The sequence below is a fragment of the Pseudoliparis swirei genome, chromosome 16 (genome assembly GCF_029220125.1).
Source record: "Pseudoliparis swirei isolate HS2019 ecotype Mariana Trench chromosome 16, NWPU_hadal_v1, whole genome shotgun sequence".
NCBI classification, from domain to species: Eukaryota; Metazoa; Chordata; class Actinopteri; order Perciformes; family Liparidae; genus Pseudoliparis; species Pseudoliparis swirei.
This window is the reverse complement of record NC_079403.1, coordinates 18,598,492-18,622,166: the sequence shown is the minus strand read 5'-3', so window position 1 is coordinate 18,622,166 and position 23,675 is coordinate 18,598,492. Positions and strand designations below refer to the sequence as shown.

At 43.5% G+C, this 23,675-nt stretch overlaps 1 protein-coding gene across 1 annotated transcript in view; it reads left to right on the top strand.

The window, feature by feature from the left end:
* Window positions 1–14,091: 14,091 nt before the first annotated feature.
* The window catches only part of odad2 (outer dynein arm docking complex subunit 2), a 36,160-nt gene continuing 26,576 nt past the window's right edge, over window positions 14,092–23,675 (top strand). Inside the window, exons 1-9 of the mRNA XM_056434663.1 lie at window positions 14,092–14,315; window positions 14,678–14,835; window positions 15,188–15,395; window positions 15,597–15,703; window positions 16,248–16,384; window positions 17,688–17,804; window positions 21,204–21,427; window positions 22,001–22,150; window positions 23,069–23,222. Coding sequence (XP_056290638.1) covers window positions 14,092–14,315; window positions 14,678–14,835; window positions 15,188–15,395; window positions 15,597–15,703; window positions 16,248–16,384; window positions 17,688–17,804; window positions 21,204–21,427; window positions 22,001–22,150; window positions 23,069–23,222 — 1,479 coding nt within the window. The remainder of the gene's footprint in view (window positions 14,316–14,677; window positions 14,836–15,187; window positions 15,396–15,596; window positions 15,704–16,247; window positions 16,385–17,687; window positions 17,805–21,203; window positions 21,428–22,000; window positions 22,151–23,068; window positions 23,223–23,675) is intronic.

Genomic DNA, 23,675 nt, shown 5'->3' with positions numbered 1-23,675 from the left:
CCATGAAAGCGAAGCATTCCGAGTCTCGTCTTACGATACGATATTGCAATCATTTTGATTTTCAGTGCTGGGACCAATATCCTCAAATGAGGGCTCAACCTGATAAATTCTGCCCATGTCGCAAGACAAATTGTCTCATTGGCATCAGAAGAGGGTCGGCAGGGTAAGAAGGCCCCGCTGAGATCTCTTAGATCTCATCGTTTTCATACTCGCTCCTCTTAAAAAGGGCCTTTTCTTTCGGAGCCTCTCGCTTCTCGTTCTCTCTGCGTTCCGCTGTCCGGCCCTTTCATGTGGTGACTCCATCACCACAGCTTTACCGTCGGAGCGAGCCAGCGATGGCGCTCTGTTTTCCTCATCCCCGGGTAAATGCCCTTGACCATGGGGAGACTAACGCAGACTAATGGGGGCTTCTGGCCAGGAGCTTCTGCCCACCCTGTCTCCTCAGCCTAATTAGCCTCTGCCATTACCTCATGTCTGTAGGCAAAGGTTTTCAGGGCGTGTTACCTTGAGCTGTATTTCTCAATTGCAGGACTTTAAGAACCGGAGGGTTGGGGGCCGGGGGGTGAACAGGGTAGCCCTTCATTCATCCCCAGGCCTTTTACACCCTGATGACAATGTGTGGCAATCATAACAACGTTGGCCATTAATGCAGGCTGACGTGTGCACACGCTGCCTGCTATGGCCGCGCAGGTTACCTAATATCTCCGTGCGAGGGTCCGCAGCAGCTAAAAACTAAAAAAATTCCTCTGACACATGTGGATCTAAAGCAGCGTACGGGGGCCGAGGCTGCACAAAGGCGTTGACTCGGTCAAAGGAGTTCAGAGCTGTCCACCTGTATTTTCTTAAACTTTCTCCGCGACCTTCCCCCCGAGTCTTGTTGGCCTCTATCGAAGCAGCTTTAATTACGCCGACTCTGAACTGTCATCTTTAAAGTTGGAGCACTCTGGGGGTCATGACCTTCCTTGGTGTGCTACAAATTAGTCCCAACTCTGCCATGATTTCCTCCAGTCAGGATGAGTGAGAAAGGCAAACAAATATATGTACCTGCTTTTTAAATGTGTCTGCTTTTACTGCTCTGACACGTTCTTTTGATATTCTTTGTTATCCTCGCCGGTTTCCTGCAGGGCTGGCATCTGAACGACTTTGTGCAATTTTTTAAAACCCAATACATGTAAATGTAAGTAGTAAAACAGTGTTTCACCATCTTCGAACTGTACACCACTCAAATAGATTTTAGCAGTGCGTCCAGCTGGGGTATGAAAGCCCGGCAGCAGTAGCCACACTGACCCTGTGTAATGACGGTAAGTGGATTACAGGGAGGCCCTGGTCATTGGTCATTAATATTGAGTCTGCTCGAGTTACCTCCATGTGACTGCAGCTACGCCACAGGGACTGAAGCACGGGACCTCCGCGATCCCTGAGAAGCAGTGAAGAGAGATTCAGTTAGTTTTTGGATTACGGGTTGATTATTGACTATCGTATAACCCATCCCGGGGAAAAAAATATGAAGGACTAATGCAACATTTTATTCCATAAACGGCACCCCGTTTATCCTTGGTGACACAACATTAAGAATACACAGTACATACATGCTAGCCGGTTCCCAGCTGCCTAGCGTGTTAACTCCAGATGTTCACCGACTAGCTCGTCACTATCCATTAGCAAGCTTCTAACATTGCCTCTCACAATAATGTGCAACAATCTGCCTTTACTGGGACTGTTTCTATGTTATTTATTTGGAGGATCGACAGAACACGAAGTGAGAAAGAGAGACAGAGAGAGATCAAAACTGTGGACAGATCAAAAACAAACGACATGCAACTTCAGTTGACAATATCATAAACACAGAACAACGATTAGCTAACTTTTTAGGATATATTCCTCCAATCGACCTACAGTAATGTACGCATTGTGATATTGGTCCTTTGTGCAGGTGTGCAACCATGACGGCTTTTGCACAATGGCCTTGATTTGCCAAATATAACATGAAGTACATGTGTGGTCAACATATGTGAGCTAATAGGAAGGAAATGTTGGATTCCCCACAGAAATGTAAGGACATTGGGTTTAATTAGCTTCAAAAAGCTACACGTCACCACATTATGAATCTCCACGTCTAAGAAAACAGAGGGACACTTAACGAGCCATGTTCCTGAACGCAACAAGCCCCAGAGGTTGAAGGAATGTATATCATTCACGCTGCACGCATGGAACAGACATGTAGACACCACGCTGTTATCGCCATGTTCTGGGGAAACACGGCGACGTTGTTCGGAGCTCGTTGGCACCTCTGTATCAACGGGGGCTCAACCCCGATCATGACAATCTCAGATGTATCGCTCAGTTTGTTCCCAGAGCCTAAGAGATTTTGATTGGCTAGGTAGGCGGATAAGCACAGCGGGGCTGGCACTCACTGTGTGTCTAATCAAGTAGGCCTTGATGGCTTGCCTGCCCACTTCCGACGTATGCTGAGGACGCACGTGATCCAAGGGAAGGATGAAAAACAAACAAAATCAAGGCTGGAAGGATAGAACGGTGACCAAATGAAAGCAGGGGGAGCTGAGACTCCTTCTTTTTTTTGCAGAGGAGGAATAACAAGAAGCAGCGTGATTTTGATATAAGGTCATGTCCCTTTACGAGGTGACGTGATTTATTTAATAAAGAGCCATAAGTCCTGCGAGGAACCAGGCTTGTGGCTTTGCCAATATATTGTGTGTTGAGCAGACGGCAGCCATGGGTCACCAGGAGCTGCCAGGGCCAGACCTGGTGGACGCATGCTCCAGACAACTGTCAAAGCCACCGTGCTCTCACACGAAAGACACCGTGTGAAAGGGCCCTAACGCAAACAACCCATGAAACAGTTGGTTTTTACACTTAAGTGCGACCGCTTTTGGAACTGTGGGGCGCTTTAGAGGAAACGCAGCACAAGGTTATAATGAGAATGGTGTCAGGAAAGGAAGGAGATGCATAGGGCCTTGTTAGTCGGAGTCTACTGGCGGGAGAGCCTAAGGGGAGTTCATCTCAGCCTCTCAGCGAGACACTGTGTCATGTGCTAGCAGGTGTTGATGGCGGGGAGTGGTGCTGCAGCGGTATAGGGAGCGGTTGCATTTTTGGCTGCGGACAACAGGCCCTAATGAGTGATGCTCCAGAGGCGCTGGTAGCCAGCCAGAAGGTTGAGGGAATGGAGCGCCCCTTTATCTGGAGCCATCTGAAAGGAGGAAATGCCCACAGTACAAAGTCTGGTCGCCTGGCACTCTGACCGATCTGCAGATCTCAAGACTGAACCGAAACCGGCCCCCACCAAAACCCCCCAACCCCCCAAACCCGGCCTGTGCAGCGGAGCAATAGCAGAGCTCTCACGCAGGCCAAAGACGGACTGATTAGTCCTCGGAGCTTTGTGATCAGACTACGTTGTTAACGTTGGAACCGCACTGACTTTGACGGCCTTTTCGTGGCTTGTTGAAAACTTACAGAAACATATTGTGTTTCCAGAATCTCGGAGCTTCAAAGTGGCTAGCCGGCACACTCCCAAAGTGCAGCTGTATTTCTCTTTGAGCGCTCTACAAGACTACTGTTTGGGAACAATAGGCAAGTGATAGCGATAATCTGATGCTCAAGCTATGCCTGTTGGGTTATATACATTCCAGCTAACGTCCCCAGACGGTTGCCAAAGGCCCGAAAGAGGATGTGCCAAAATGACGAGTTATACAAGGCGTTTAATGGACCTGAAAATATTGTGTCACGTATTTAAAAATGATCAGATGGGACTTTAGTGAATGAACAAAATATTATGATCTTGAAATCGGCAACTCCTTGGCACAAGCTCAAATTAAACAAACGTCTCTTGCATGATACCGTATTTGACGGTGATTAATTACTCTAGAGAGCCTGGGCTGCTCTAGAGTTCAATGAGTTTCACTGTTTGCCAGTAAAAAGAAAAGAAAGTTTGTTTCCCTGTAAAACGCTCTTCCTGTGCAGTAACACGGTCTGTTCCACAGAAATAAACCAAACACGATGTTTTACATCTGCGGTCAACATCCAAGTCGTCCCTCCACAGATGACTCATGGGGTCAACCGAAGACAGTTGTCAGTCATGTCCAATAACACTCCAGGCCACCCTGTCGGCCAGTTGATGCTGGACTCCCTGAGCTGTAGACTCTCCTGTTGGGGCTGCCTGTTAATCACAGCATGAGGTTGGCCGAGGTGCACGAGGGAAAGGCCAAGTGACGGTCAGGCGTGTCGTGGAATTCGACATGGTGAAACTCAACTTTCCCACTGGCTCCCAAATGTTCAACATTCACATTGGACACAAATTGGCCTCGTAATTTATGTTTTCTTCCCACCTTGTAAAAGGATACACTCCACACTACCCACCCGTCAGCTCTGCGCTGACTTTCTCCAGCACACAAAACATGTTCAAGATCAGCTTTCTCAAACCTCTGTGGGGATTCCATGTGTTGGTCTCTACACCGGGGCGGCAACCTCCGGTCCTGAAACGTGAAGCCTTGTAAGTGCCTCACAATTGCATTCTCTCTAATGGCCATCAAGGGGTGACTCGTCTGGTTGCAAAAAGAAGTATGATTGTGTGCAAGGGGCTATATTTCTGGGGTTTCAGTGACATTGGAAATGACAACATGTGCTTCAAAAGAAGCCATTACAAAAGCTAATTTTAGACCAATAAAAAGCTAAAGTATCATCAAAAGATAGACGCTAGGTTCCCAGATAGCCTTTCTGCCAGAGATTGCCACCTCTTTTGCTCTCCACACTGTTAAACTGCATCTAACTAAAGCCCGCTCAAACGTGATTGGTCGAGAATACTCGGACTACAAACCGAAACCAAAACTCTGTCCCGTTGCCTCCAGATTCTACAAATGAAGGCAGAATCTATTCAAAGCGATAACATCTAATATGATTGTTAGAAATTCGAAACAAAAACAGAATCTTCAACATAAAAATACTTGAATGTACTTTCTTTACTATCTCTCATGTTTGTATGAAATACACATTTTAGGCACAGGCATGACAGTTGTATTTGGTCTTCTAATAGAACCCTCGACAAGATAGCAAATAAGCATCAATCCCAAAGTATTGAAGATTAGTTTAACATTTTATCTCCCCAGGCCCCTAAATATGAACGCAGTGGAGCAGTGTGATAAAGATAGATTACACTTTGACCCGCTCGTAAAACCTGTGAAAAGTCCGATGAAAATACAGCTTTTATTTATTTATTACAGAAACAAAAATGAACCACATATACTGTATACACCACACAAAGAAAGGGAAGAAAGGAGAGTTTGGCATGACTTTAATTGGATATAAAAGGATAACAAAGAGGTGTACTGGTCTGTGCTCCAAATAAATGATGTGACGAACAACAGAGTTGTCTCCGGGCAAAATCCTCTATAAATTGCATTTGTCTGTTCACAAGGACGTTTCTTCTTCTACTTTCACAGGGCTGTCTCATTATTTCCAAGGAGCAATATTCCTCTTTCAGTCTGTCTTTCTCTCCCTGATTGTCCTGGCGGCGCCAACGCTGGAGCCACACCAACGCAAAGGTCTCAAGCGGCACCTTGTCTCTAATGATGGGAGGACAGGGGGACCGGCCTCTTCTCTCGTTCACCTCTCACCACATTTAACAAGCCGCCCTCTACGTCTGTTCTCGCCCTCGCCCTGCCCCGTCTTACAGCTTTTCCATTTCCATCTTCCACTCAACATCTATCTTCACCTCGGTCCACTCTCTTCACCCACGTGTTCATCTTCGTTCCCCTTTAACCTCAATAAAGACACCGCACCACTCACTCCCTCCTCTCCCTCCTGGCTCTTCATTACCCCTTCGCCTCGTCTTGCCCGCTCTCCTGTTCTTTGCCTGCTACCTCAGCTCTCCCGTCACCCTGAGACAGGGGAGGGAGAGAACAAAGGGCCCCTGATGTCTTCCTGGAGAGGTTTCTCCCCGGCAAAAGTCAAACTGCATTACGGCTCCCCGAGCATTAGCGAGTGAGGCGGCGCCAACAAACGGGTACGGCCTCTCAGACCGCGTTTTCAAAATAATAATTACGCTGTTAGAGATGAAGCGAGCGAGGAGGTGAAGGGGGGAAGAAAAGAAGAGAGGGGAGATCTGTGTGTTTTTTTATTTAAGCAAGCTGAACGTCCCGAAAGAGTAGAACCAGCTGCTATCTCCGGGGCGAGTGGAAGGGGGAGCAGAGGCAACGGGATGGCTCTGGCAGAGCGGACTTTGCCAGCTCAATGGTATTTAGAGGCCTTTATCTAGTAAACAGGTCATGCTGGGGCCAACGTATCCTCACAGGAACTGGGTGAAAGACGGCTTTTCCGTTTGCTTTTCCAAGTCATTGATTGGGCATTATTGCTTTTTATTTTAATAAGGAGGTGACGAAGAAAGAGGATGGATGACACGCGGCATTGTCCCTGACCGAACTTGAACCCGGAATCTTATTACTGTACATGGTCAGCGTCAAGGCCACATTACTGCAGGCAAAGTGGGGCCCCAGACATGAGAATGTCCATAGATTTCTTTTTGGTGACGTAATTGCTGTTTTCTTAGTGAATTTGCACAACATCAATGAGATTTCAACTGAAGTGGCTCCAAGTGTTGTGGCCCTGTCTTGCAGAGTGACCTTTGGATAGTTTTGAAATGCTCCAAGGGGCAATTTGGTTTGCAAACAGTGGGCAACACAACCAATACACATCTATACAATAGAGAAACACAAGACATAAATGCATACAACATACGGTAGATGTCATCATACTTACATTGTATGACAACGCAATCATTCCTCTACCTTGTTTGTACATGTCTGCCTATTTTCTATTTTAAATGTTAAAGTAACACTATGTAACAATTGTACCTTAAAATAACAGCTTGAAAAAAATTGTGCCGCTACAATGACTTTTAATATGGCGATTTGCGGCTCCGCCATTGCCATCGGGGGTCTGTGGGGAAATAACTCCGCTATGTAGGATTCTGGAGCCGCCCGCTCCGGGGCGGATGTACTTCGACCTGCTTTCTGGCAGTGATTACGCAATGTCAGATAGTGCCACTCCACGCTCGCAGCTCCAGTATAAGGGTAGCTTTTTATGTAGCTTTTTGGTGTTGTCAACAATATTGTATTCGATCACACGTACTCCACATTCAAACATTTAGAAAACAACGTATATAGGCTGAAAACGCGATCGGTATTTCATCTAAACTAAATGTTGTCATTCTTTTGGTTATGTTGTAACAATTCGCCCTTAGCAACTCAATCAAGGGAAAAGGTACAATACGCTAAAAAAAGGGAATGGGCGGATCTGCGAATTCTGGTGTTAACTCTCTGCTCAAATGGTCGTAAAAGAAAAACACACAGTCGATATGCGGAAACCCAAATGTTATTATATTAAATCAAATTCAATGCATCTGCAAGCCCCCAAAATGAACACAAACACTACAAACAATCAAACCCACTCAAAACGAAGTATAATCCCCGGATTCCGACAGTCCCCAAAGTCTTTGCAGTCCCCCCAAACAAAAGTAAACGACTGCACGCGCACACACCCCCCCTCCCCCCAAAAGCCGGCAAACAGCTGACCGACCAGGCGGAAACGTGGCGAGGCGCCGCGTTCAATCCCCGCGCTACTTCACCCTAGTCCGGTAGGTGCTGGGCCCAGTTCACAGTGTTCCTGCGCAGTCTTCGTATTAGTGATCCCGCCCGTTGGTATAAATCCAAAATAGAAACAGTCGCTGGATTGCTGCCGTTCTGAGTCCGCCGCCTGTCAGCGCGCTCCAAACAAAAAAAACCTTGCATCACCTCCCCCTCGTAACCTTTTATAACCCATGACCAGTGTTGGGAGTAACGCGTTACAAAGTAAGGCGTTACTGTAATTCCACTACTTTTAGCGGTAACGAGCGTGTAACTAAGTATTTTTTTTAATCAACTAACGCAGTTACAGTTACTGAAATTTAAATGAGTTTGTTACTCGCGTTACTCTCTTTTGTGAAAAATGAACACTTGCAGACAAGAAGACAAGCTAGGCCGACTTTAGCTGCTTCTGATCTGACATCGCAGGACCTTGGTGGCGCAATGATATTGTAACGTCTCGGACGTTATGGACTGATGACACGGAGACGGGACAACGTTATTATTCCTCCCTTTATTGGGCATCCACCAACACAGACAGCGTGCTCCTCTCGGCTCAGCAGCTCGAACATCAACAACAACGGTACCCGTCAACCACCCGTACCTTCCGTTTTACGACAGGTTAACCTCCCCTCTACTCCGCCAATCACAGGCACGCCTCCCCTCTACTCCGCCAATCACAGGCACGTCCCCTCGACCAGCACGCACGGTGCCACACTGTGATTGACAGCCACTTCCAGTGTTGCCAGGTCCGCGGTTTTTGCCGCTGGTTGAATTTTTTGTCCGCTGGTTCGGGTAGACCTATTTTGCATGCAAATTACATGAATATCTTTAAATAAAAATCCATATTTTAAATGAAATAATATATTTATACCCAAATCCTACCAAACTGACTCCAGATCAGCACGTACACGCCTCACTAGCACCCCCCCCCCCCCCCCATTATATGCAGCACCTCAAGGCACCCTTGTTTTCTTTTAATTAGTGTTAATACTGTAGGCCAATCACTTTTATTTCATTGGGCCTAATGTAAAAAAAACACTGTTAAATGACAGACAGTTATTTAGTATTAAGTTAAGTATTAAAAGGGACTTTTGTACTACTGCTTGATTTGAAGACCTGTTGCCCTGTTGATTGCAATAAATAGGTCTACAACATATGTTTATTGTGTTTGACTGTTCAGTACTGTTCATTACATTAAAAAAGCAGACATAAAAGTAACTTAAAAGTTACTTTCCCGAGTAACTAATTACTTTTGATATACAGTAACTAGTAAAGTAATTAAATTACTTTTAAAAGAAGTAACTAGTAACTATAACTAATTACTAATTTTCAGTAACTTGCCCAACACTGCCCGTGACACGTACAAATAATAACAATAATAACTAGAATGGGCACTCGGTAGAGCGCATACCTTTGCATATCACAAGATTGGGCATTGAATTATGAACATTTTGGCATTAGTTGCATGCCAATTGGACAAAAATTTATCGTGCTATGGTAAAAAAAAGATTTTGACCTTTCCTTGACTTTGACCCGATTGATCCCAAAATCTAATCAAATGGTCCCCGGATAATAACCAATCATCCCACCAAATTCCATGTGATTCAAGAAGATTTGACCTGTTCATGACCTTTGACCTTGACCTTTGACCCGATCGATCCCAAAATCTAATCAACTGGTCCCCGGATAATAAACAATCATCCCACCAAATTGCATGCGATTCGGTTCAATACTTTTTGAGTTTTGCGAATAACACACATACAAATAAATAAATAAATACACGGCGATCAAAACATAACCTTCCGGCATTTTCAATGCGAAGGTAATAATTATAATACAGGACAACACATGATCCCAACTCAATACAAGTGTATGCGAGGCTGCATATATCGTAACTGGGTATTTACGACACTGAAGTAAACATTAAATACCTCAAAAACTGAAGGGGGCGCTAAAAGGGAAAAACTACATAATGGGGCTTTAAATGACAAACCTGCAGTTTTAAAGCAAACACTGTATCAGACAGTCAAGAGGTGCTGGGTATATTCCTTCTCATGGCGATATGATTTTTTCTCTCTCTGAGATTTGTTTTGTGGTGCTCACTCAGCTTTTCTGGAAACGCATGAAAGCTCCTGTCGAGTGCCTCAATGACTCCCCAAGAGGAGCCAAATGTTGCCTTTCAGGACTTCAACCAAAACAAACATAATGTGTTTTAAGTCATATGGACATTGTCATTGGTTTTGCCCAGAATTCTCATAGCCATCAATCTTAAATTAATTCTATATTTGACGAGCGCCTATCCACTCCAAAGAAAGCACTGGCACTAAGCGATCACCACTTGAAATACATACTGTACACTGTATTTGAAAACCACAATTGCAGGTTTACGTCCATAAGAAGCTCAAGCAATGATATCGTTGTATAAAAAATATATATATTTTGGTTTGCCGAGACTCATTTAGAACAGATTTTGATTAATTTTCTTGTCATGAACATTTTGCATCAAGCTTTTAGGGCAATTTGACCCATTATATGTTTCTGTTTTTCTGTTGAGACCAAAGCAAAAACAAGGTGGTGATATCGCAGCGGGCCGTGGTTCCAGTCTGTCCCAGGACTCTTTGCTGAATGTCGCCCCTCCTCCCTCCCTCTCCAATGCCTTTCATGCCCATCTCTCTATCAAATAAAGCAGAAATACACCATAACAAAACACAATGATTTAATTATGTTCAGTTTTCTTTGGCACTACTGGCTTCCGTTATCACTCTTTACAGCTTGAGTTTCTATCGGCCTCTTTAGCTCGTGCCCAGTTAAACAGTCAATAAAACGGGCAATTACTTGTAACGGCCGAATGAGCTCATCATTGTCCATTAAATTTTGTTTTTTAAAGGGGAAAAAAGAAAGATTACCTCGTCATAACAAGTCGGAACAATAAGTCTTCAAGCTCTTTGTCCGTCACAAAGCTGAATCCCATTCAAAAGCACTTTGTTCGCTCTTTCCCGTGGCCAAAAACACAGAGGATTATGGGAAATGAACCTGGATCTTTTTGCATGGGATGCGGTCGGGGCCTCTTGTCATCGTCACGATAACTTTCTCTATTTTAAAAACCCCGCATGGATTATTAGTGCGACAAATCGCATAGGTGCTCATTAAGGCGACCGGTGTCGCCCGTTTCCTCCTCTTGCGCTGACCGCGCGGCCGCGAGGCTTACTGATCCAGAGTTGACTCGAAGCCTGTAAAAACATCAGATCTCTTTGGAGGATGTGAACCCATGCATGAAAGCAGGGGTTTATATATATATATATATATATATATATATATATATAAATAAAGGAGATACGCTCTTCAACTCCTTTCAAACCGGGAACAGTAGTCATCCTCATCACTCTTGCTACTCACGCACAGCTTTTTGTGTGTGTTTACTCTGAGTGTTAATGGAGTGTTGTGGAGATTTTGGGCACACACTGCGAACGGATGCAATCACGACGGCCATGAGTAAAGAGGCCGGGCCAGTACCTTTTCCGAGTGTCTCATCAGCGGGGTTTCCGTGCCGTTCAATCAGCGACTGAACTCACGCATTGGAGTGAAAGCATGGCCAGCGGTTGTGTTTATTATGCCGTATTAAGTTTGAGTCAGAGGACATCTAAGAGTGAGCAGGTGCTTCTCGAGCTTGGAGCTTATTTGTTTTACTTTGTAAAAGGCCCGGGCTGGCCAGAGAGTTTCATTAAATCCCTTTTAACCAACAGCAATTAGGCTCGCTAATGAGGCCCCAGAACATATGTATTAAGACCCTTGTTTATCCTGCTTTCCTTCCCTTTTTCCTCCTTCCCTTTCTTTTTCACTGCTTCACTATTGGGCAAACCCGGACACGCTCAGATGCACATTACACTTTACGTCAGCGCTGTCTTTGTCCAAGCTTCGCTAGCCTTTTGCCCCCCTCCCCCTCCCCCAGCTCCAGCACCCTGTTTTAGATTATCGTTGCTTCTTAATTTAGAGAAGACAGCTTTCCCTCTTGATCCAAATAAAATACCTGAATGGGGCTGTGGGGGGAAAACTCATAAATCCACTCCAACAACAACAAGATCCAAAGTGATCTCTCTAGACATGAGCTACTACTAATCCCCACCCCCTGGGGGATCCTTGGTGATTGATTTACAGGCAGACTCAGGCCAATTTATCCCAAAGGTTTAGGAGACAAAGTAGTTCCACCTGTGTTGCCGCCATGCACGCCAGACTGAAAGGGATAGGTCTCCGTGCCAGTGGCACTCTGATGGGACAATGAGACAGACGAGGCAATCAGTGGTTTTCACTTGACCATGAGATAGCCTTTCTTTGGCAGCTATCTTCTGAGATAAGGACACACATTTGTTATTTAAGAGGGGAGGGGCTTTAATCACTGACTGAAGTCATGGATCTGGGAGAATGCTTGATATCATTCAAGCCATATCCATTGAGAATTGCCTTTCTCGTATACCCCGCGGAAATTCACTGTCCTCATCCACTTTAAATAGATATTATAAAATGTTATTCTAATTTAAGATGTGAAAGAGGGAATCGAGGTCTTCTCCATTTGCATTTTCAAAAGTCTGTCAGTGGATTTGTTTACCTTTGCCTTAACCATGTCACGAATAAGGCGTAGCCCACAGTGCTGATTGGCTTATTAACTTTAAACTGAATGAATTCATATTCTGTTTCTAAATGGAGAGTTTCCACCCAAAAATACTGTTTTTATTATCCTATGTTTGTCTGCAGGACACTGCCAGACCAGTAGTGGGAGAGGAAATAGGCTCTCAAATATGCGGTCATGTGGACACTCTTAAAAGGAACGCATACAGGGATTTTTTATTAAGACAACATTTTACTTGACACTTTTGCATTTCTGTCTGTGCAAGACCCAACACATAAACACATATTAAAAATATTTTTATATTTGGATTTGTATTCCTAATATACACCCCTGCATTCCACAAATACTTTTTTACAAACAGTCCACAAAAGAAAGAAAAATACGTAATAAAGTACAACAAAGTTAAATAAGTTATCCTTTGTGGGCTTATAAATAACTCCTGTTTGTTATTCGGATTTCATTTAGATATTTCTAAGTTTGAGTTTGGTTCTTTTTGACCCAAGTCGCTTTCCGTTTATTTTTGTGTATCATAGCAACCAAGGAGGCTGATGGAGTGTGTGGTTTCCATGGACACATATGAGAGCAAACTGTAATAGTAAAAGTTTTGAAGTAGCTAACAGTTAGAAGCTCTAAATACTTGGTAAGTTTTCTCTCTTGTAAACGTAACTCACCGGGGGTGGGAACACGTGACGCGTGTTTCTTTGACGAGGGGAAGTTGTCATGGGTTGTAGTTCGGTTTACGGCAGCTAAAGTTTGTCTTCTTCGCTAACGTTAAAACACTAGCGTTAGCTCGGTTAACTAGTTAGCTAACTTGTTACCGGTCAGTTTAAACGTCGACAGTAACGTAAAGACGAGGGACTTATGTGCACATATTCAAACGGTAGCTATGTCTAGAAACATGTTGATTAATAAGTTCATGAATTGCAAGGAAAATACGTTGCTGTCAAATCCTAAACCGAAATTAAATTGAGAACCATGAACACAACGTCCTTATAGCTGACTTAACGCTAGATTTTCTTTTTTCTTTTTACTAAATATTCACGCTTTAAATGCAAGGTGGAGCTCTTTATAAGGTTCTCCAGCTCGCTCAACAAACAGGTGCGCTGGAATCCTTGAGAAAATACCATCTGTTGTTTGTGAAAAGTTACTTCATAAAACACGGGTCAAATATAGAATGAGGTTATAGTTGTGTTAGAATAAACTTGAGTGACATGACAGTCATGTAAAAATCTCAAGGATTCCAGATAATCCATTTCAGAGTTCCTCAACCTTTTCATGGAGCTTTATTTTTCACATATGAGTATGGCATGCTTTGTATTATATGCCATGTCTTTATGGGCTTTGAGTTGTTAATGGTATACGCATACGTTCCACACATGTTAAGCATAGCTTGTTTCATTTAAATTCAAAACGTATCGGGTCTGCAGCAAGTGATTCTTTTTTATTAGCAATTAATCCAACAATTATTTTTCACTTCATCATTTGAGCTATAAACGGTTCCTTCACCCAAGGTGACGTCTTCATATAGCTTGTTTTGTCTAACAAACAGTCCAGACCCCCACACTGATTTAGTTCACTATCTCATATGACAAGGAAACGTAGCAAATCGTAGTTGGAGATTCATTTTATGTCGGCCTATGAAGCAATTCATTTACTAATGGTTTCACCTTTGAAATTAAACACATTCCTTTTCTTAGGATCTCGACATGGGACCATGTTGAAGTCCAAAGTTGATCAAGTGTGAATTTGAGTAAAGTTAAGAAGCGTCAACCATGCACACATGTAAGATATTGTTTTTTTTCTATTTAATTTCAGCGCATCCCAGCCGTTGCCATGGGGTTATCACTGACCAAGGCAGCCCAGTGGACCACGGCCAGCTCCGGTACTGGCAAACTTGAGCTAACAACAATGAATGAGTCCTTGTTGAAAGAGGTCCTCCGCTTTGTGGAGCAATTCAGCTCCCAACACCCACAGGAGTCAGAGCATGTGTTCGAGAAGCCTCTCCAGTGGAGTACCACTTTAGTGGCATCTGATTTCAAAACAGACTATGACATCAGGTTGGTCTAATCACGAAGCCGGCAGCTGGTTGGCCAGTGCTTTCAGTATTATGTGCCTGTGCAGGATATGCTGTCACCATGGTGTCCAAATGTATTTTACCTTGGCTATGCTCAAAGTGGGCTATCATTAATTTGCTCTGCAGCTTCAGTTAGACTGAGTTCATTCCATTTCATTTCATCAGAAGTTCTGCTCTACTTTCAGTGTGTGCTTTGAATACTGTAGCTCGGACGCGGAGGAGTACAAAAATCTAAAATACAGACTCTAATCTTCCTTAAGTGTGTTGGCATTAATAGCCTAGTATGAACAACTAATAATAGGGGTCAAAGTAAAGTATTAAAGTTTGCTTTTTTCTTTTCCTCAGTGACTCGGATGTACAGTCCCATGAGAAAGACAGCGAAGGGCGTCCATTGTTGCAGCTCTCCCCTCCTACTGTTTATGTACGCAGCTTCAGCCAGCTCTCTAAACTGCTTCATCTGTCGGATGATAAGAAGCTGGAGGAGGTTCAAGCATGTCTCGAAGGTAAGCATGATGACCACAAGATGGGATTTGAATGTAATTTGCATACTAAGTAGTCTAGCCAACAACATACCTCCATAACCCACAGACTTAATTAGTGTGACCTCCGAGTTATTCTTCACAACCACCATGCAATTATACTGCCATTGGTAATTCTTTACATACATGGATTCACTTTGGGGCTGCTGCCAAAAAAAAGATAAAGTAATGACGGGAATACAGGATGAATGTCATATAAGAAAAAAAAAGAAAAGATGGAATGTTGGATTAGTTGTGTGGAAAAACACAGTTCATATGAGGCCTACTGTAATGTTAGTTCAAAATAACTGATCGTCTTACCTCTTTCATTGTTCAGAAAATAGAGACCCCGTGGTTAAGATTCTTGGTCCCAGCTTTGCCAGCATCTTGGAGGAAGAAGATGCCGATACAGATGTGCTAAGTCTGGCTGACAAAGTAAAAGAGGACGATCAAGACAAGGACTCGGACGTCAAGGTCAAGCTGCTCCTCTTGCTCCAAAATATGGATAACCAGCTCCTCAGTCAGAGCCTCAAAGAGATAGACGGGTAGGTGCTTCTTCATTCACCACCTTTCTCAGCAATCAATATGATCATCTATCCGTCATCCATGGCTGTCCTCTTCCACTCAGACCAGGCCAGTTTCCCACAACTGATTGGAAGAAGCAGTGTGTTTAGAAAAAGGGTCCGTGAATGAACGAAACGAATAGGATGTTAGTTTTGTTTTGTTTTTCTACATTTTCATCACAGACAAGTCGGGCTGGACCCTGCCGTGGTGAGGAATGAAGTGGAGCTGTTGAAACGGCTCTGCAGCGAAGGGGAAAAGAGGGTGTTGAAGTCGGTTCGATACACATCAGGTTTGAATTATCTCCACATTTCCGTGCGTTGCAAGGAAAGAAATTGCTAATAACACTAATGCTGGATATTCCAATGCATAAAAGAGTGTGTTCTGCCGCCACAGAAGACATGGAAGTCATTATGTCTGTCAGTTTCCGGTTTACCAAGTCGTTAGTCAGTGCACATTTTTTGCTTCATTGCTGTCTATTCATCGAGGAAAGAAAGGTAAAAGCAAGTCCCCATTTCTTATGTTGAACTGAAAGTTGAATGGCCTGTATAAATACTTACCCAACCAGCTGTAAAATATGATAGGGTCACCAGAAAATGGCTGTTTTCTAGTGGATGATTTACATTGCAAGTGAAACTATGTCTTAGACCTGTGCTTGTTGGTGTGCTATGTGATCCTCTTTAGCAGGCCAGGCTTTTGTGATGATTTCTCTGTTTTTCTCTGTTTCCTTCTTCCTTTGGAAACAAACATGTTGTTACTGTCCGGCTAGATTACATTGTACAGGCTTTTCTACAGAAATATTCAAGCTGCCATCTTTTTCTTGCCTCTCTTTTTAGATTATGTGTTTTCAAATGGCTGCCGCGCCCCTCCTTGGAAACAGGCACTTAATGAGATTTGTTACCTTGTGATCGAGCCTTTTGACACCGAGACCCTCTACATCACCTGCAGCACAGCTGGATATTTTCTCAATGGGGTAAGACGAGGAAGATACAGCACTGTGGACTGTGGATCAGCTGCAACAATCAACCTAATATTGTTTCCTCTTTCTGTGTGAGGAGGTGTGCATGGAGATTAACTTCTGGAAAATCATTTCTAATAGGCCAATCCATCACTGTGCAGTCAGCTAACGAGGTAGTTTGGCTGTTTTAAAGTGGGGTTATATGAGGTAATTATCAATTGTCAGTGTATAAACGTATAAACTACATTAGATGTCGTAGATGGCGGTCGGCTCGTCCCCAGTCTAGAGAAGCAGGCAAGAGTACCAGTGTAGAAGCTAAGTGATATACTGCTTCGGAAGGGGGAAACACATATTTTAGCCAACAACAAAAACAATCGAAGTGTATACTATATATTACATGAGTTTCCAAATCTAGAAAACAAGAACAAAAATACATTTAGGAGCAAAGGCATTGTCCAAGAGTTTCATTTTCCACATCTTGTAATACAGACTTGATTTCACGATGAGTAATCACTTATGACATTTGTAAGTCCGCCTTCACATTGTTCCAGCTGGATGCGGTGTTTAATAAACAAAGTGCGGTGGTCTGTAAGATATCTCCACCCTGCAATGAAACGTAGAGCACGGTGGTGGCAATCCGCGTCCAACATCTTCAGCCACTTTGCCTGTGCAGCCATTAAGAGTGAATATAAGATTATAAAAGCTGAAAAATAAGATAGAAAATACCAAATAGGCTGTCGCTAGACAACAACAAAACGTCCTTTAATATATTCCCTGTTTGTAGCATGAGTAAGGCTTCTGTTTTTACTCATGATCAGGTGACAAACTCAAACTATTATGTTCATAAATATACCATAACATTTTCAAATCTCATATCTAGTGTTAAGTGACCCCCAAGTCCCAAAGTCTGCTTTTGCATACGGCACATTTACTTGCCAAACTCTGAGATTCTCTCTGAATGTGTTTGCAATCATTTCGAGGAGAGGGTTTTGCGTGCTGCAGCATCTTTCACTCTTTCCCCGACATTGCTGACAAGCTATAGGTTTCCTGCCTCTGTTTCTCCACCTGGAAATGGTTCGGCCAAGGTGAAAAAACTACAGCAAAAAACTTGAGCGGGTGACATTGATGCAAACGAAACCTCAAAGAGCCGTAGTGTCTTAAACCTAATTCAGCGGTTTACATGGTTATAACTTCCTCGTTGAGGCTGCCTGGAGATACTCCAAGCCTTCTAACCTCAGCTATTCCAGCTGACATGTGGGTCAAATTATAATTGTGGGTTTTAGAATTAATTAAGCTTTTTTCCACTTTGTTTTCGCAGGGCATAAAACAGGAGAGGGAGGAGAGCGGCTACGAGCGAACGAGTGATACCTACGAAGACCTGGAAGCACTTCTGAAGAGCACATCTCCCTATTTTGCCGAGAACACAAACAAGCAGGTATACAGCGGAACGTGGGCAGATGCAATTATCGTCAATGCATTAAGGCTTGCATTTTTTGCAGCCTTGAGTTTTAGCTTTCATAGCCGGAATGCGTGGGTGTTGAAATGCCTCTTTGTCCCATGAACAAGGTCCTTCTCTCCAGCCCTCTGATTTGATCGCTTATGCCCTGTGACTCACATGCGTAAACAGAGTCAGGATTGTGTAATCAGTGTCTGTGCTTCTCCACGCTAGTGAGCTAGTGTCTGGTTGTCACTGTGTTGAAGAATTTCTAAAAACCGACCTCCTCCGTGTTCCAACATCAAAACAGCACGCCCCCGTACCACCCCCCCTCCCTCCTTCGACACACACACACACACACACACACACACACACACTTGCACAGACAGACACCCGCGCTCATTTCCAGACACTGCAATACGCGTGATTTATTCAGTAGTGCTATTTCCTGCTTTAGTAATTTGACGACATAACAAATCGCTTCAATAATCGACACCAGCTGCGCCCCAAAAATCTGTTAATCATTTAAAAATCTGAAATTGTTTTCTTTTCTTTTTTTGCTCACCCTGACTTTCTTTGGAAAATGAGGCATCATTGAAACATCTACAGACCACCTTATGCTCACCGCCTGCTTTGGATCGATCTTGTGTCCTTGGAGAATCCTAGGATCAATTTTTGTTTTCCATTTGCTATCAAATAAAGAGTACATATACGATTCTGCTAATCTGGCTCTCAAAGAAAGTGTCTGATCAATAGAATTTACAGATGTCAATTGGATTGACAAGAAGATGCATTTTTCCACAATCCTTTTTGTAAAAAGAAGGGCCAGATGATTTCACAGAACTGTTCTGTACCTGAAAATACTTTCAGCACAAAAGACAAAAGAAATGCTTTTTACGAAAACAAAAACTGCTTATTGAATTGTCTCGTTGGACTTTCCACGCAAGGATTTATTTGTCACTGCTCTACATAGCTGTAAGTTGTCTTTAACAGCCATGTACCTTTTTATAAACCACACTAGCAGTGTGGCTCTATGGGTAAAGATGACGTTGGTCCACCACATTGGTCCAGACATAAATGTCCCATTAACTATTGAATGCACTTATGGACTTTAGTGTTATATGGTGCATTGTTGGAAAAAGCGCGATTCAAGTAGAGGTCCATTTACTTCTACACATTGCAATGCTTCTCATTTTACAGATGAGAAAATAACCCTTCCAGTGTCCCACATACAGGAAGTGATTTTGGTTACAGCCTTATTAACCAAGTTTTACGAAGATTATATTATACAGCATACATAGTAGAATAGTGCCTCCATTAAATATCTGTGAAGTTGTCATTGGTCCATGGTATCGTAAATGGAACGAGTTAGCTAAGACTTAAATAAACCGATGAGTCGTGCCAGGCTGAAGCGTGTAACAAAAAAAATACATTGAGGCTTTTATGTTTTATGAGGCCTGTGTGAAGAGTGATGCTTCAGAGTCTGAAGGATCTAAAAATGACAGACAGCCGCAGTAAAAATGGCTGTGAAGCAGTTTGTGGGGGCACAAATCATTGTCACAGTCTTTATCTTTTGGATTCTTCAACTCCTTTGATATGTGGCTCGCAGTGTCATGTAAATGTTGTTTCACTCTCTCCGCCGAATAGTTTATCTCCTCCTCTGCATGAGCTAATCACCTTCACATGATGGGGTCAACATAAAAAAAAAGAAGAAGTATCCAGCACTTTGAAATGCGTTTGATTGATTTCTGACGACAGCAATCAGGCGGCGCAATGTGCATCCTGTGCCTGAGATATTAAGACATTGCAGCCTCATGGAAATGATTCATTGCAATTTTAATTCGAGGTAGCAACAGCGGGCAGCGTCCGTCAGAAACACAATCTCGCACGACTCCGTCTCCATTCCCTGATTGCAAACGTGGAAGGCGATAGCCAAAGATAATCACCTAATCTCCAAACATATCTGATCGATCCCAACGTGAGGAAGTGGGTCTTTTTGAACAGTTGTATTAGATTAGACAGCCTCAACCAAAGGAGTCGAGGCCCACAGAACACAGAGGAGGAAGACTCTGTCTCGGCTCTGTGCCGCAGGTTTGTTTTGACACCGCGGCGTGATTGGGAATTGGACATGTGGCGTATTTGCATGCACGAGATGCTCGTTGAGGAGCAAATTTGTTTTTGTTATTCACATCCCTGAAATTAATACAGACTGCCTCACTGTCATAATCAGTCAGTTAAGGCTGTTTTATGGCATGTGGCTTCAGATTTGCTGTCCTGTTGATTTTCCATCAGCGAGGATTAAGTAAATAGATCTTGTTGACCACAAACACATGTACGGTAAATAGTTGCCGTTTCGGATTTAGTAGTCAAATGACGACATTGTTTTGTGTACAAATGCAGGCGTCGGTGTTGCTTACAAAAGCGTTTATGTCCAGGCCTGTAGTGGGTTCAGAAGCAGAAAGGCACCTGTATTAGGGTTTTTTTCATCACGGCATGTCAAGGAATGTGGAGTGTTCCTTTCAGGGTAGGCGCATGGACTCAGTCCATTCTTCATCTAGTCGAATTAAAGAAGTCGCTTGGGCTAATAAAGTCAGACTGTGGCTCTGCGGTCGGGTAAGTTGACTTGTATGTTTCCAATGGCAGGTCAATTTGTGTTTTATGAAAAACAAGCCTTTGGCAACACAAACCATAGAAATACTTATGTCTTAATTCTTTTTCCGAGCCCTTAAAAACATTGAGCCCCCCCGCCTAATAACCAATGACAAGCTATTTCTGCAGAGCAGGTGTCTGTGATAAAAAATTCTCCCGCCTGCAAACCATTCATATGTGTCTCGTTGGCATTCGTATGTAGGTTGTAAAGTTTGGCATAAAGACCTTCAAAACTTCAGAAAAAAAGAAGAGATGAAAAAACGGAGTGAATAACAGTGACACAAAGGCACTACATTGTCTGTGCCAAGCTGCACGTTTTTAGATGGAGGAATGCAAAGAAACAATAAACGTTTCGATATTGTTCGGCCAATTAACAGAGGGGGACCTCTGCTGTGTAGAGCTTTGGGGAAGTGTTATTCTATTCCAAAGCCTCAATAAAAACAGAAAGTGTTACGCAGGTCTGCATATTGTTGAGAAAGGGCTGATATTGTTCTGTTTTTGGAGTGAAATGGACATCACTTTGTCATATGTTGCGTGTCTCATATAATGAAGAGAAGAGAGAGCCATCATGTCAGATACAGTTGCTGTTCAAGCGAACATCAGAATGACTACTTTTTAATGAGCATCATTCAGAGAAATGCACGCGCACGTTTTTTAACAATCAAGTATTGCACATCTCACCGCTAGAATTTCGGTGCTAATTGAAAGTGGTCTTTTTACTCTCCGGCTGTTGTCTTTTTTTCCACTTAGCAACAGGAGTTTGCCGTTCAAGAACTTCCATCAACACAAGAGATCCAGCATGTGGAATCGGTTGATGCGAAGGAACAAGGCCAACCCCAGAGGTCTTTCGAGCAACAGGAAAAGAATGTGCATGAGAAGGCGAGGCAACAGCGTGCGCCGAACAAGGCGCACGGCGGGAAGAAATATGAACCATGTCCGAGATGGAAGAATCTCTGTCTCGTGTCTCCGTGTGGGTATGTGATGATTTAACAGGGTTCTGAAATGTCTTCTGGCTATGGCGCACCGTGCGAGCTGGGGACCCCTCTTGTTAAGGAGACGGGCTTTAGAGGACGCCGGTGCCAAGCCTTCGGCGCATGAGCTTGCCGTGTCTGCCAGCAGTTGTACATTATAAAGAGACGGTTATATGGTATTTTACATTTTAGGGCAAGTGAAAGTGTTCCTGGTTACACAATGATTAAGTTAATGGACACGTTCACAGTGTGGAAACAACCCTTTCTGCCCTGTTGCAGACAGAAATGTTGGCGGAAAAGTCTTAGAAACGATCCCAAAAAGATCTGTCACATATGGTCTTTGATTGATAAATAGATATTGCAAGGGCTGAGCTGTTGCAGCTGTACCTTGTGATAACTATACTCATTTGAGGAGAAACTGGCTCACGATAAAAGTACCTCAATTGCTTAAAAAAAAAGGAAATAAAAATGCCCGCTGAACCCTTGTCTTGAATTGTTAAATAATGATTATGTTAGAAAAATAACCATTTTCAAAATAGAAGCAGGCATGATGACTCTTATTTCACATCATTACAGTGAAGCAGAGGAAAAGAAACTGGGTAAGAGCTCTGGAGAGGAGAAGTCTGGTAAAATACAAAAGAAAAAGATGGAAGCGGGAGCCAAGACCAAGATGAAAGCAGACTTCTCTGTGTCCTCTTTACCTGGACGCCTGTCTTCCCAGAAAATGTAAGTGTCCCCTAACAGTTCTCCTTTTGTCAGAATCTATAAGGAATACTTTCTGCAGAGAGGAGATATAGTTAACCTATATCCGATGAAGGAACTGATAGGACGTGCTGTTTCACAAGTGTTGTTGTGGAAAATGTAACCTGCGTTCCCACTAGCCATTGTACTGACGGAGAACTTGCGTTAAGGCCTTTTCTTCCTCTGGCTCCTGGCAGCTACACCTCCTCAGCTGTCTCCACACTTGCATCTGCCAATGCATACAGACTCCTAGCATCATAAATCGACTCTAGCCACTGTTCTCCGATAGCATTCTTTGGTGCTCATCGGCTCGTGTGCATGCAATAAAGACCCCGTGGCTCATTAACTCAGTCACAGTCATGCACTCCGCCCAGGACCGTGTGTAGGCCTCGTTCGGTTCGATGTTTATCATGTTTCTCCCTCGTATCAGCTGGCTCTTCCTGATAATACGCTTTCCTGGAACTGCCTCTCAGCGGCCCCATTTGAATATATGTACCACATTTCATTGCTCCACAGTTCCCGACTTGCAGGATACTGTTTTCCAAGTGGCCCGAGCCACTTGGAAAAGCCATCTGCACTTCTGTTTGCATCAATGGCCCTCTGTATATGCTGATGACGGCTCCAGTCCTCCCATGACATTATTATAATTGTTATTTTCCTGCTGCTTGGATTCTGAGGAAGTTCAAACTTGACACTTTAATCTAAAAATCATTAATGGGTCTCCTTGGTGGGATGACCATGCTGTTTTTCCCATTTAAAACACCGGAAAAGAGGTGTTGCGATATTATACTCCCTCCTTTTGTCTGACTGTGTATTGTCTTACTTGTTATGCTATCCCACACCTTTGTAGATCGTTACCTGCAGTCAAAAGTGCACTATTATCAACTCTTTTTGTATGTGCAGTAAGACCCCAGCAGGATCCGTGCCAGTGGACGCTTTCAGCGAGAGTTCAGCTGAGAGTGAGGAGGAGGAGGAGCAGCCAGAGCGCCGTCAAGAGAGCAACACAGACCTGCCTCCTGAATACTGGCAGATCCAGAAACTGGTCAAGTACCTCAAGGTAGGGGAACATACCTGGCACCCCACTGTTTCCTTCCTCTTGATGGATTCCAAAATAGAGACAACTGCAGTCTGTGGGGAACACTACCGCTCATGCTCTGTTTCTTTTCTGTCTGTTCAACAATGTCGATACCGTCCTGAGTCAGTGTTCAAACTTCAAAACCCTCTTCCGAGCTGAAATGCATGGAGGTGCAGGAAAACTTTTAATAGCTGGTATCACGACAGACACTTTTACAATCAAACTCTATGTTTTTCCTCAGTGATATCAAGATGCCACTCAGTGAAAAAAAAGAGAAGAAAAAATAGGATGTCAGATCAAATAAAGTACAGATATTCTATTAAGCCAAGCTTCGTAGGGAGATGCTTATTGAAGTGGTTGGCTCAGCTCGTGGATTTCTGGTTTTTGACACGGGCCTGTTTGGTTGCAAATGTGAGCCAAGTCGCAGGGAAAAGA